The 11,709-nt window shown below is 49.1% G+C and overlaps 1 protein-coding gene across 1 annotated transcript; it reads right to left on the bottom strand.

The window, feature by feature from the left end:
- Positions 1-4,626: 4,626 nt before the first annotated feature.
- PHF5A (PHD finger protein 5A) lies at positions 4,627-11,428 on the bottom strand. Its single transcript, XM_084265657.1, has 4 exons — positions 11,338-11,428; positions 9,894-9,917; positions 8,343-8,509; positions 4,627-5,322 (listed from the first exon to the last, which is right to left on the bottom strand). The coding sequence occupies exons 1-4, from the start codon at positions 11,387-11,389 to the stop codon at positions 5,233-5,235; spliced, it is 333 nt and encodes a 110-aa protein (XP_084121783.1). The 5' UTR covers positions 11,390-11,428; the 3' UTR covers positions 4,627-5,232.
- Between the last annotated feature and the right edge of the window lie 281 nt (positions 11,429-11,709).

Genomic DNA, 11,709 nt, shown 5'->3' with positions numbered 1-11,709 from the left:
AAGCCGGTGCCGCGGTCGATGCAAGGCGGAAAACAGCCGTGGCGATGACAGTCCCCAGGGTCACGGGTGGGCGGTGGGCAGCTGCGCCCCAGAGGCTGAGCCGGGGCCGCCTGGGCGCCCGCTGAAGGCAGCGGTGCCGCAGGGCTTTCCACCCTGCCGGTAGGACTCAGCGACGGAGGAGCGAGTGCAGGGGCTCTGGACTCGCAGGGGAGACCTGGGTGTGGTAACGAGTCCTCCCATAAAGCAGCCGTGCACGGACCCAGCGGATGCCCTTTTCTCACCTCTGACACCACCGCAGGTGTTTGCTGGGCACCAGCGGCCAGCACACACAGCTCAGCCTTCCCTCTTTTAAACCAGACTTACTACTAATGCTGAGGAAAAGGAAGAAAATCCCTACGGGCGCCCACAGGCCATGCACCTTATGGCCTAAGGCCATCACCTCGGGCAGACTCCGCTTGCCGAGGGCTCTCGCTGCCACACGTAAGGCAGGTTTTGATCCTGGTAAAGCTCTGAACAAGCAGAAGGGACGCCGAGAATGGAGTTTCCAGGCTCTCCCAGCCATGTGTTGGGCATTTTCCTCAGAGCTGACACAAACAGAACTGCTCTGTGACCGAAGCACCACTGCAGCCCCTGTTGCAGCGGAGGTAGCTGACGTGGCCTGTGAAACATCCCGTTTGTCTTGGTTCTGAGGAATTCCTAAGAAAAACCCCACTCCACCTTGGGAGTCATGTTCCATCTTGGATCTTCTCTGTAGTACAGGGCTACATTAGAAGGTTTAGCACCTGTTTTCTAAAGGGACAAAGCCCGCTGTCACTCCCTGAGCTGCTCCATGTCCCTCCAGGTAAGTAATTCTCTGTAGCCACCATCTCCCAAGTGCAAAAATACGAAGTTCCTCTCTTGCCCCACTTCCACAAAGATCTTCAGCATCTTTCTGGGTTTGGTTTGGCCTCTGTCCCTCGGAAACCCTTTTACCTTAGGCAGCGCCATTGCTGCTGAAGAGGACTCCTCCTGAAGCCAGTCAGCACCACATTATGGAATCTGTTAACGCTGCCCTTCCCAGCCACACTGTGCCTATTCACCCACTGATTAAAACAAAAAAGCCCAGCAACTTTTGACGGTTTGTTGGTTTTTTTCTGCAAGGGAAGGGGGAAGAAGAGCAGGGGAAGATTTACAAGAGTTCTTATGAGCAGCCTTCTTTTCATCATTCCTAGTTTGAAAGGAATTCAGTTACAAAAGGAGGCAGGTTTTGTCTAATGCTCCCTGGCTTTGCTGGAAACAAAATCCTGCTGCCAGCCAGAGATCAGGAAATTAAAGTGACTGGGCTATTTTTAGCATCATTAAGAAAAAAAAAAGGCAATTACATTTCTAAAATTCTATTGTTGTTTTAATAAGGTGTTGCTAAGAGGGTGCTACACATTAGGGCTCTTTAAAATGCTTGCGCCTTGACTGTGCTCCTTTAATTATCGCGTCGCCCTGGCGCACATGCAGGCAGAGGAATTCTGTCACAGTATCTGCTCTGTGTTCTCAGCCATTTGCCTGTTACGTCAAAGCCAAGCTGCCGAGTCACGTGCGTGCGGGGAGGGAAGGAATCGCCCGGCCAGAGCTCGTTTGGCTGGGTTATTTAATGCCAAGGAAGGGCAGTCAGGTTATAATCAGGCGTCATTAACACTGCCATACCCTGAATCCTCTTTACATTCAAGTCACGTGGCAACCTCAAGGAAATGAAAAATTCCTTCCTGCTGCTGGAACAGGCAAACATCCCCAGCTGATCCCAGTAATGAGAGAATCACAGCTCCTGCGCAGATCAGCCTTCAGGAGGAACATTCTGTCCATGCAATTCCCCCAGGGAAACCTCAGAGGCAGACTCGAGGCCTCTGCCTACCTTCGTGGGGGTTTGGGTCCTTTAAAGAAGGTAAAGCTTCAGGCTCAAGGGCTTTGCCAAGACAAGGTTTAGATGATTCAAGGGGCCAGAGATGTGTTACAGAGCTATTTGCTGCGCTCAGCTGTGGCCATGGCCAGTAGCTGTTCTGGAGGGGCGTGTGACACCGGACGTACGTATGCGCTTCAGAACACGCCGCTGCCTTATTAGTACCGGTAACAGAGACGCCAATTACCTAATACACCAAGAGGTCCCACCTTCCCCTCCCAGTGTAAATATTTGCAGTAAAGGGATTTTGTTACTATGTACCATCCCTTTGATACAAAAAGAGCATAAGAAGCAATTAACCCTACCTAGAAAAGTCACAGCAGGAAGACATGTTTAGGTCCATGCAATCAGGATTTGTGGGTGGCACTGTGGGGGTTCAACTGCCACAGAGACACAGCTGTCCGTCCATCCATCCATCCATCCATCCATGCGTCCATCTCTCCCACCCTTCCTTGTAGTTGTCATGCAAGTGCTTCACAGCCCACTGCCGGGATGCCCCTGAATCAAGCTGCTTAAGACTCCAAGGTCTGATGCCCCCCTCACAGAGCTTGGCAGGCACAGGGCAGCAGGACATACTTTGTCTCCTCCCTGCCCCCCACAGTGAAGCTTGCCCTTTTAGCATGTGCTCTGGTCTCCAGCACTGCCAGGAAATCTCCTTCTACTGGACAAGTACTTTAACATCTATTTAGGTAAGAAATACAGCTCTTTTTCCGGGGGCCCTGACTGGGTTTCATTTAGCTGGTGAACAAAAATCATTACCAGGCAAGCACAGCTGAGCTTTTCTGGGCTACCCAACTGCAGTCATTACCCTTGTCTGAATTAGCAGCTTCAGGGCAATGTCCCATCCGTGCTCTGAAAGTACCAGAAAGGCAGTGGCACCAGCAGCACTTGGCATTCTCCCCAGAGATGTCTGGGCAAACAAGGCAAAGGGGAAAAAGCCTGTCCCTCCCTCTCTCCACCTGCCCAGTGACTCAGAACAACTAGAAATGGCAGCTTCACTCTCATTGCTGCCAGAACGCAGACCGATACGCCCGGCAGTCAGAGTGAGGGCAGCAGGAGTGCCAAGAAACTAAGTATGCTCAGCCATTTTTGGGGATGGGATGGGGACACTCATATCTCTATAGCAACCCCTGCCTGGCTGATCCTGCTAAATGATCAGAAACAAGGGCTGCTCTAAAATTAGACCTTCTAGGGGCTCCTGCACCAGTGGCAACAACTCTGAGACAAAAGAAATAATTCATTTCCATCGGCCTTCACTAAACAATTTTGTTACCTTAGAAACTTTTAGGAAAGTAAAAAAATATATATTCCTAGTGTGATAATTTGGGTGGTCTGACTGAGAGCAAATGATCAATTCTGGTTGAAGTGATAAAGCTCCAGATACAAAAAAAAAATAAAAAAAAAAATCTGCATGTCATGCCCAGCTTTTAAAGAAACAGAGAACTTAACACAGCCACTGACAGGTCTGACATGGGCTTCCTGGTCAGGAACAAGAGGCAGCTGCTTATTCAGTGAGAATTCCTTTGAGGGAGGGAGTTTGCTGGCACCAAAGAACCAGTTTGCTCTGAACATTTTGGTAAACAGCATCCATGTTAGTAAAAATTAACCAGAAGCTGTATAGGGGAACCACGGTGCAGGGAAGAAGATACACAGATACTCTCAGGACTGCAAAAAGCTTGGAGGAGGAACCTGACAGAATTAATAGCTGGGGGGAGGAAAGGGAGGAGCAGCTGGGATAGCCGTAGGACCAGTCATAGCTGGAGCCAGCTGCAGCAGGAAGAAATGACTTTTAAGGAAAGGATGATCACAACTGGTCTGCTTGTTTTCACTCTTATTTGAATGGCTGGAGCAGGCACAAGAGACATTGAAGCCAGTTAGAGGAATAGGTACTAACCTCAGGGGAACAACTGAAAGCCCGGAAGGGGCACAAAACAGGCTCTGTGCCCCAAGACTAGGCAAAGAAAATCCCGTTGCTGTAGCACACACTCTGCTCAGACCACAAAGACTTTAAGGAGTACAGGGCACACCAAGGTAGGACCCTAATTTCACCATCTCAGGAGTGCACGAACTAGTAGGGACCTCGGTTCCGCCTCTGGGTAAAGGTGTCTGTTCCCAGGTCTCTGCTGAGCCAACAGACTGCTTTCAGCCTGTGCTGGCATTTGACAAACCAGCAGCCTCTGGTTTTCAGTCTGCATGTGGCTAAAAGCCTAGAACACAACAGTTGGTGTCCAGTTACAGCAGGGAAGGCTTTAACTAATTCACAAGAACAGGATAGCGAGTCAAATAGCTTAGTAGGTTTTAGAGAGGGATTGGATGTTTGCACGGTGAAACAACACCCACAGCCGCATTAGCCAGGATAAGGGTTACAAGCTCAGCCCTCCTCGCGCTGTGGGACAAAATGATCAGGGGCTGGGATCACAGGCAGACAAAAGCGACAGCCATTCCCTGAAGCTCCTTGCAGCAAGGTCACATGGCTGTGAGCAGGCACTGTCAGAAACCAGATAACCCATTGTGCAGTTCTGGCTGGACTAATCCTGCACGTCCCCAGAAAGCTCCAGAGAGGCTGGGCATAGAATGAACCGGACAGAAATCCTTACTACAGAGGAAAGAAAACCAACCACCCAAAACCAGCCAAACAAACCCCCAGGAATCCCTCAAAAACCCAACAACAACAAAAACGAACAAAAAAAACCCCAAAAAACAAAAGAAGAAGCTTTATTGGTATGCATCCTACAGAAGCAGTTACAAGAGAGGGCCTTGGATTAATCTATCACAAAAAACACGGAGCAGCTGTGCTCTCCCTGGGAAGGCACCAGCCATAAGCAGGTTCCTTACAAAACAGGACAGCATGGAAATATACTGGAGGGAGGAGGAGGAGCAGACACATAGGATTGGTGCTCTGTTCCTCAATACTGATGCGTGGGGCGATTTCAGACAATTGAGAGGAGGCCCAGTAACAACCACCTCAAGGTGTTTCTGCACACCAGAAATGGCACTTGCTTTTTCCTGAGCTGGTCTCCTCCACGTGTAAATACTTGCCTACCAGGATTTTTATAGCGAGCTGAGGCAGCTACTAGCAGAGCTGCTGAAAAGCAAGAGACTGTAACCCTCCCCTGCTCCTTCTGAGAGTCAGTTCCAATCAGGTTTCGATCCCCACTCCGCCTGTTACTTCTCCAATCCCAAGTATACTACTGAATTTGTACTGCTTTAGAAAAAAATTATCAACCTGTTTTCAATAATAGTCCAGAGATGTTTCAAGACCCTCTTGCCAACCTGACAGGTGGTGCAGCCACGTACAGATTCGATCACCTCTTCTTGAAGCCGTATTTTTTCCTTTCATAGAAGAGATCTGTCTTGGAACTGCCCAGGTTGACGATCTTAGGGCAACCATCTCTCTGTATGAAGAAAAGAGGATGCAAGTTATGAGACAAGCAAACAGAACATCACCACTTACACAGTTCTAGAAGGTTCTCAGTTCCCATGCTCCACATGCTGTTCCTCAACACACATTTCAAACATGTGCAGACAAACTGCCCTCTAATTCTGGTTACAACCAGCAAGAGGGTGGAACAGAAAAGAGGATGGACATCTTTCTAACATCACTCTAGGTCAGTCTCTTCCTCAGGATGCAGAGAGAAAACAGCCTGTGTAACATCAGCAGCTTAATTAAAAAGGATGCTCAGTGCCTTAAGACTGAGACTTTCTAAATCAGGATACGTGGGATTTATATGGCCCAGAGAAATAACCTTTACCCTCCTTAGCCAAAAAAGGATCTTGTTGCTTCAGATGTCACCAAGTCATTCTTGTCACAGCTGGAAGGGGTCCCTAAGCACAACTGAACCATATCTCAGGTTTACTGCACCCTGGACTGATCACAGCAGAGGCTGTTATGTTCATCTTGGGAGTGGACAGCTCTTCACAGCAGCTACACAGGTAAATTCCTGCACCTGAATCCCAGTAGCTGGTGAGAAAAAAGCCACAAGAAAAGCAAGGACAGCAGGGGAGACCCACCTCAGAGGTGTGATTGCAAAGACAAATCAGAGATGTGCCTCTTGGTGTACCAGGGAGCACCTGTCCGTGGCCCACCTGAGCCCAGCAGGCAGAGGAACACGTGTCCTTGGCTGCTGGGTAAGCCCAAGTGGATTAGATTTAGAAAGTCTCTGGACAGATGTCAGCTGGTGTAGAAACTGCACGCAAGCTGCCCCACTGGTACCTGCTCCTGTGCAGGAGATGCAGCCTGGTGGGGAAGGGCTGCATGGCAGAAATAGCAGAAGGGGGGAAAGAAATCATCCCTTTGCTATACACCTGCCACAGCCCATCTCTCGCTACTACCGACTTAATTGATTTTGAAGGTGAATAGTAGGACTCTCACGAGCTTTGCCTCCCACGATCCAGGGAGTGTGTGACAATCCTGACAGCAATATTGCAGGGTTCATTCTTCCCCCTCCTCCTAAGGAGGCAGCACATGAGCACACTCCCATCCCCAAGTAAAGACTACTTTTGCAACTCGGAGCTGTCCTGTGTGACAAGGTGGGATTTTGGCCCTTACCCTCAGACTGAAGTGGGGTGAAACAATATCTTATTCTTCCTTAACCTGGAGTAACCAATCCAGGCCCTTTGCCTCATGCCCAACAGGATTCAACCTGTTCCCTCCATTTTAGGATTTGCTTGCTTCCTTTTCTGATCTTTCTCTGAGGACGATGGAAATGCTGTGACCGAAATCTTGGAGCACTGGAGCTTCAGGTGTAAAGTCCTACCCATTTGCTTTTCTTACTCACACCAGCATCAGCTACCATAACTGTGACAGGAAGCACAACTTTTACTGAGCACCCTACACCTGTGCCAGCACCTTTCAATCCTGCAAGTCCATTGCTTCAAATCTGCTGTTTCAGACCTGCAACTTCACCTCTGCAATAATCCCTAACATTTGAGCTTGCTGGTACAGAGCAACTGTCTTCAGCCACAGCAGCCTTCACCCAGCTGGCAAAACACCTTGGTTCTGACTCGGTGTTCTCCTGCTCCTCCAGCTCCACGTTTTCTATAACCTTCCCTTGCAGAGCAGCTGGCTATTTCACACCTGAACTGTGAGTGATAAGCTACAGGTGAGCTCAGGTTACAAAAAATACCTTTTCAGAATCAGTATGAATTGGTAAAAATAAAACCACTTATTTTGCTCATGACTTACCAAGCCAGGTGTCTTGGTTCCAAAGGCAAGTGAACAAAACTATTGTTTCTCAGGGCACTTCTACAGTAGGAGGCAGCACTGCTGTCTCAGTGCTTATATCCACATTAAATACTAAGAAAGATTACAGTCCTGTCAGATCTAACGACTAAATTCAGATGAGGATTCAGCCCTGTCCTGAATTTAGCTGCAGGCCTCTAGAGAAAACACAGGCATCTCAGAGAATCAAACCAGCAACTCACTCAGCTGCTCATGCTCCCCATAATCAATCTGAACCGTTCTCTCAGCATGTTCTCCACCATCACTAGAGTGTGCCGGAGATAGCATCTGCAAAGCCCCAACACCAAAATAACCTTTAAGAGACACTGCCACAGCTATCAGGTCCGTATTCTGGGCATACTGCAACTGTAAGCACCATGTTCTTGCTTCTCCCTAAGGTCTTCCTACCTATTCATTTGTAGTTCTTCATGTCTTGCACTCATCGTGTCAGCTATTAACAAATATCTTACAGGGGGTGAACAGCTGCCTCGTTTCACATGGGCAGCAGCAGTCTTTCAGCACAAGAAGATTATAAAAACATTAGAGCACTGACTACAGAAATAAGGCATTGGTACAGCAAGAAGAGCTAGCAGAAAAAGAGATGTCTAGAGTATAGGCCATTCCAGAAGAGAATTTAAAATAATAATAATCATCATATTTGTACAAGGAACTTTAAACCTGAAAGACACAATTAGTAGTGCAGACATGGACACTAAGATCTACAAGACAGGTAGTGACTGCACAGCCCTTACAGTACTGTACGTGCTCCTGGTCAGCAGCTGATAATTGACTCGTAGGGAGCAGCGGCTCCTACCACTGCCTCTGCAGTGTCTGGAATATCTCTGGCCCAATAAAACCTCGGCTCAGAGATCAGAGATCTACTAAGGTAACAAAATGGTAACTTGCAGTGTGTGGAGGAAGCGAGGGTGCAGTCCAAGTAGACTGAGGTCCTTCAGGATGAAGGATTACAATACCTCAAAATGCTACAGTATCACAAAATGCTTTGCAAACACTGGGAGCCACCAACCAGGGAAGAAAGGGATGAGGTAATGAAAACAAGTGCCAATATTGGTAGTTGAACTGAAGTTTCCCATGTCCCAACACTAACTTCACTAGCTCGAAGCCCCTTAAAGAGAAACATGGCTACTAAACAACGAGATAACCAATACAACAGGAGACTGGGTGACAACGTACATCTTTTTCCTGGATGGTGCACTCCTTGCAGTAGTAGGCATCAGAGACCCCTGGCCCTCCGCAGATCACACAGCGCCCCTGGTACGAGCCGTAGTTACACTCGTCACATATTCGCACGAGGGTGCACGGCCGCACGTAGGAGTCACAGATCACACACTTGCCATCACCTGCAAGGACAGCAGAGCTTTTGGTTACAGAAAGTCCTTTTCTCCACCCCCAAATCGAAGAGGAAAAGTTTCCTAGTCAAAGAACTTGCCTGGACACTCAAAGCCAGTTCAATTGAATTGCAGAAGTTTATCTTGCAGGCACAGGGTGCAGCTTAGTATTTGCACACAGGCTTGGGAGGAGCAAGGGCCAGTACCCTGCAATACCTGAGTTTATTCAGTCATGCATCCACAATCAGAGAATAAACCCAAAGCTGCTACTTCTGTGATCAGCCCACGCTCACTTAGATCATACCACTGCTTTTACTCTGAAAACTTCACCCGAATTTTTCACTTGTGGAAAATACACTCGGCTGACAGGACCAGGGTCCTTCCCTTACAGAAGCAGCAGTGTAAGCTTCTCCCACAGTGCCATATCAAAAGTCTGGAGTTACTATGCTCAGAGAGATGAGGTTAAGAGATTGTACTCGTGGTCCCTTTAATCCTTCATCTGTGAGAAGGCCAAAGAAAGGGCACACTGGTATAAATAGCCATTTCACAAGAGGCACCCTTGCCTTCTCACAAGGAACTGAGCGAAATTCAAGCACTCATATCATACAGGCAAAAAGCCATCAGATGTCATTGACAGTCTCTGCTGTGCTGGACCTTACCCAAAACACTGACCTAGGGATGAAAGGCTTTGTATCCTATTACCAGTTCCCAAGGCATCTAATACTGACTCCCACAAACAGCTCATCTAACCTGCTCTCAAATCTCCAGCCTGGCAGCCCCCAACTGCAACCAATGGGAATCTGTTTCATTGCTGAGTGCTCCTGAAAACAATGTTGCTGCTTCAGACTGTGCTTATCCCCACTTTGCTTGTTTCATACTATTTCTGAGTCATAAACTAGTCATTTGTTCTGTTCCCCTCAGAAGACCTAATGACAGCACGTACTGTTTCTTCCCTTTTACAGTTGAGCACTGGCTTTCCATTCTGTGAGGTTTTTTCTGCTGTTGCATCTCCCAAAACCCATCTCTATTCTCCTAGATGCCAAAGGCAAACTTTCTCAAGGCGGGAAGAAGTCACACTCCAAAAATGCCTCCCCACTCCCCCCAGCTCTGAAATGATGAGGCTGATCCTTTGGTATTATAGGTAACAAGGAATCAACCAAGACATCACCACCTGTAGCACATGCTCTAGGTCTGTGTGCATTTGTGTGACAACCTACTGGAGCATGTAACTTTGTGCATACCCATTGATTTGCACAATACACAACTACTCCCAGCTCAAAGAATGACATCAGGTGTGTGGTTAAAACAAAAATAAAATCCAATCCCCAAAACTAAACTGTATGCTCCAGCCACAACACCACATTCTCAAGCAACTACATGTAGAAGCTCTACTTACATTTTTCACAAAGTCTTCCAATAGCTGTAAGAAGAAAAAGAAAAAAAACAATTATTTGAGGCAGAAGGAGAAAAATAAAGCTACAAGCTTGAACGTCAAACAATTATCTTCTGCAACAAGCCATCTTAAAAAAACACAAAGCAATGAAGTAAACCACAGAAACAGTTTGAACACAAACACATGTATGGTAAACATTATCTATCCTCCTGAAGACATTTACCAAGACCAAAGTTTAGATGCACTGTGAACACACAATGACACCCACTGACAGAAAGAAAACCTACATTCATTATTCCATTTCAAACACAGCCAAGGTACCTGACCAAAGGAATCCTATACCTGAGTCCTGGCTCTTACACTGGCTTTAATGAGACAGAAAAAAAACAAACCCTAGTCAATCGAGTGTTTATTTGATTTCAGGCAGCCCAAATACCTTCTTCAGAACATAAAGACAGTTAAATGTATCTTAGAAGCCTTGTGACTTTTCTATGAAACTCACAACAATGATGTTAGTAACTTGGATAAATGCCACGAACATTAAATTTGAAAGTCCAGATGCTCCCATTCACTAAGACAAAACAGTGATTCCATTGAATTTTGAGGGTCAATGGATTCATCAGGCTGGAAATTGATTTTCAACAGAGACTGCTGTTACCTGCAGTAATTACTCTAAAAAGAGGTTTCCTACAGACAGTGCAGCTGAACACGTTGTTTACAGCTCTTTCAGAAAATCCTATGTTAAAGTTGTTTTTCCAAGAAGTGGGGGAAAAAAAAATAACCTGGGAGAGATACCTCAGCTCCTAATCTTGCCTAAGAGTCCTTTAAGACTTAGCAGGGCAAGTCCTGACCCAAGTGGAAGGAATAAAACCCGCTACCCACACACAGGTGTGACCTGGGAGCCGGTTTTGTCCTGCAGCACGAAGGATGCCCCCGGCGCTGGCCGAGGCCCCCCTGGCCCGGCGACGCAACCAGGAGCGGAGCGTATCGAAATCCTGCTTTTACCCGCGTACCGCCGCCGGCCCCCTTCGTCTCCTCCCCGGCTGAGGAGCGAGGGGCTGCGGTTAAGGCGTGGGGAAGCCGTTCGACTCCACGAGAGGGGCCCGGGGGCGGCACCCGGTACAGGGGTAGCGCCAGGGGCCTGTCAGAGCCGCCTCCTCTTCCTCCCACCGCAGGGGAAGCGCCGCCGAAGGCAGCACAAGGCCGAGAGAACAGCGAAACAACGCAGAAGCGGGGAGGGGGGAGAAGCGGCGGGGAGGGGGGAGAAGCGGCGGGGAGGGGGGAGAAGCGGCGGGGAGGGGAGGGGGAGCCGGGCCGGCGCCCCTCCTCCCGGCTAGGCCCCGCGGCCCCGCGCGCGCCCCGCGGCCACCCGCGCGCCTCCCGCTCGCCCCGCGGCGCGGAAGGGGCGAGCGGGGCCGCGCCGGGACTCGGCCCCGCCGGGACTCACCCACGCCCGCCTGCTTGCGGCAGAAGATGAGGTCCGGGTGGTGCTTGGCCATGGCGCTGCGGCAGCGGCCGGGTGCTGCGCGCTCACCTCCGACCCGCGCTCCCCGCCGCCCCTGGTCCTGGCAGAGGTGATGAATTTACGTATCAAAGCACGACAGGGAACGGGAGCGCCGGAGCGCGATGGCGCGAAGGGGTACGGATAAAATCTTTTCTATATAATCGCTCCATCACTACCTTCTCCCGCCCGAGTAAGAACAGTGGCTCGGCGTGTGGCCGCCACCGTTAAAACGAGTACCTCCCTGCTAGGACCTGTGCAGCCCTGCCCCTCGGCGCCCTCTCCCCCGCGCCGGAGGTTTGAAAGGGACCGCGTGAC

The sequence above is a fragment of the Gallinula chloropus genome (genome assembly GCF_964237585.1).
Source record: "Gallinula chloropus genome assembly, chromosome: 1".
Classification (NCBI taxonomy): Eukaryota; Metazoa; Chordata; class Aves; order Gruiformes; family Rallidae; genus Gallinula; species Gallinula chloropus.
The sequence above is the reverse complement of the archived record's forward strand: the minus strand, read 5'-3'. Positions and strand labels throughout refer to the sequence as shown.

What these genes read in the sequence shown, in the direction of transcription:
- PHF5A (XM_084265657.1), bottom strand. Translation starts at nt 11,389, where the DNA reads ATGGCCAAGCACCACCCGGACCTCATCTTCTGCCGCAAGCAGGCGGGC. An exon ending in CCGCAAGCAGGCGGGCGTGG is followed by an intron (nt 9,918 to 11,337) that starts GTGAGTCCCGGC and finishes TTCTTCTTACAG; the next exon opens with CTATTGGAAGACTTTGTGAA. An exon ending in TGGAAGACTTTGTGAAAAAT is followed by an intron (nt 8,510 to 9,893) that starts GTAAGTAGAGCT and finishes CTGTCCTTGCAG; the next exon opens with GTGATGGCAAGTGTGTGATC.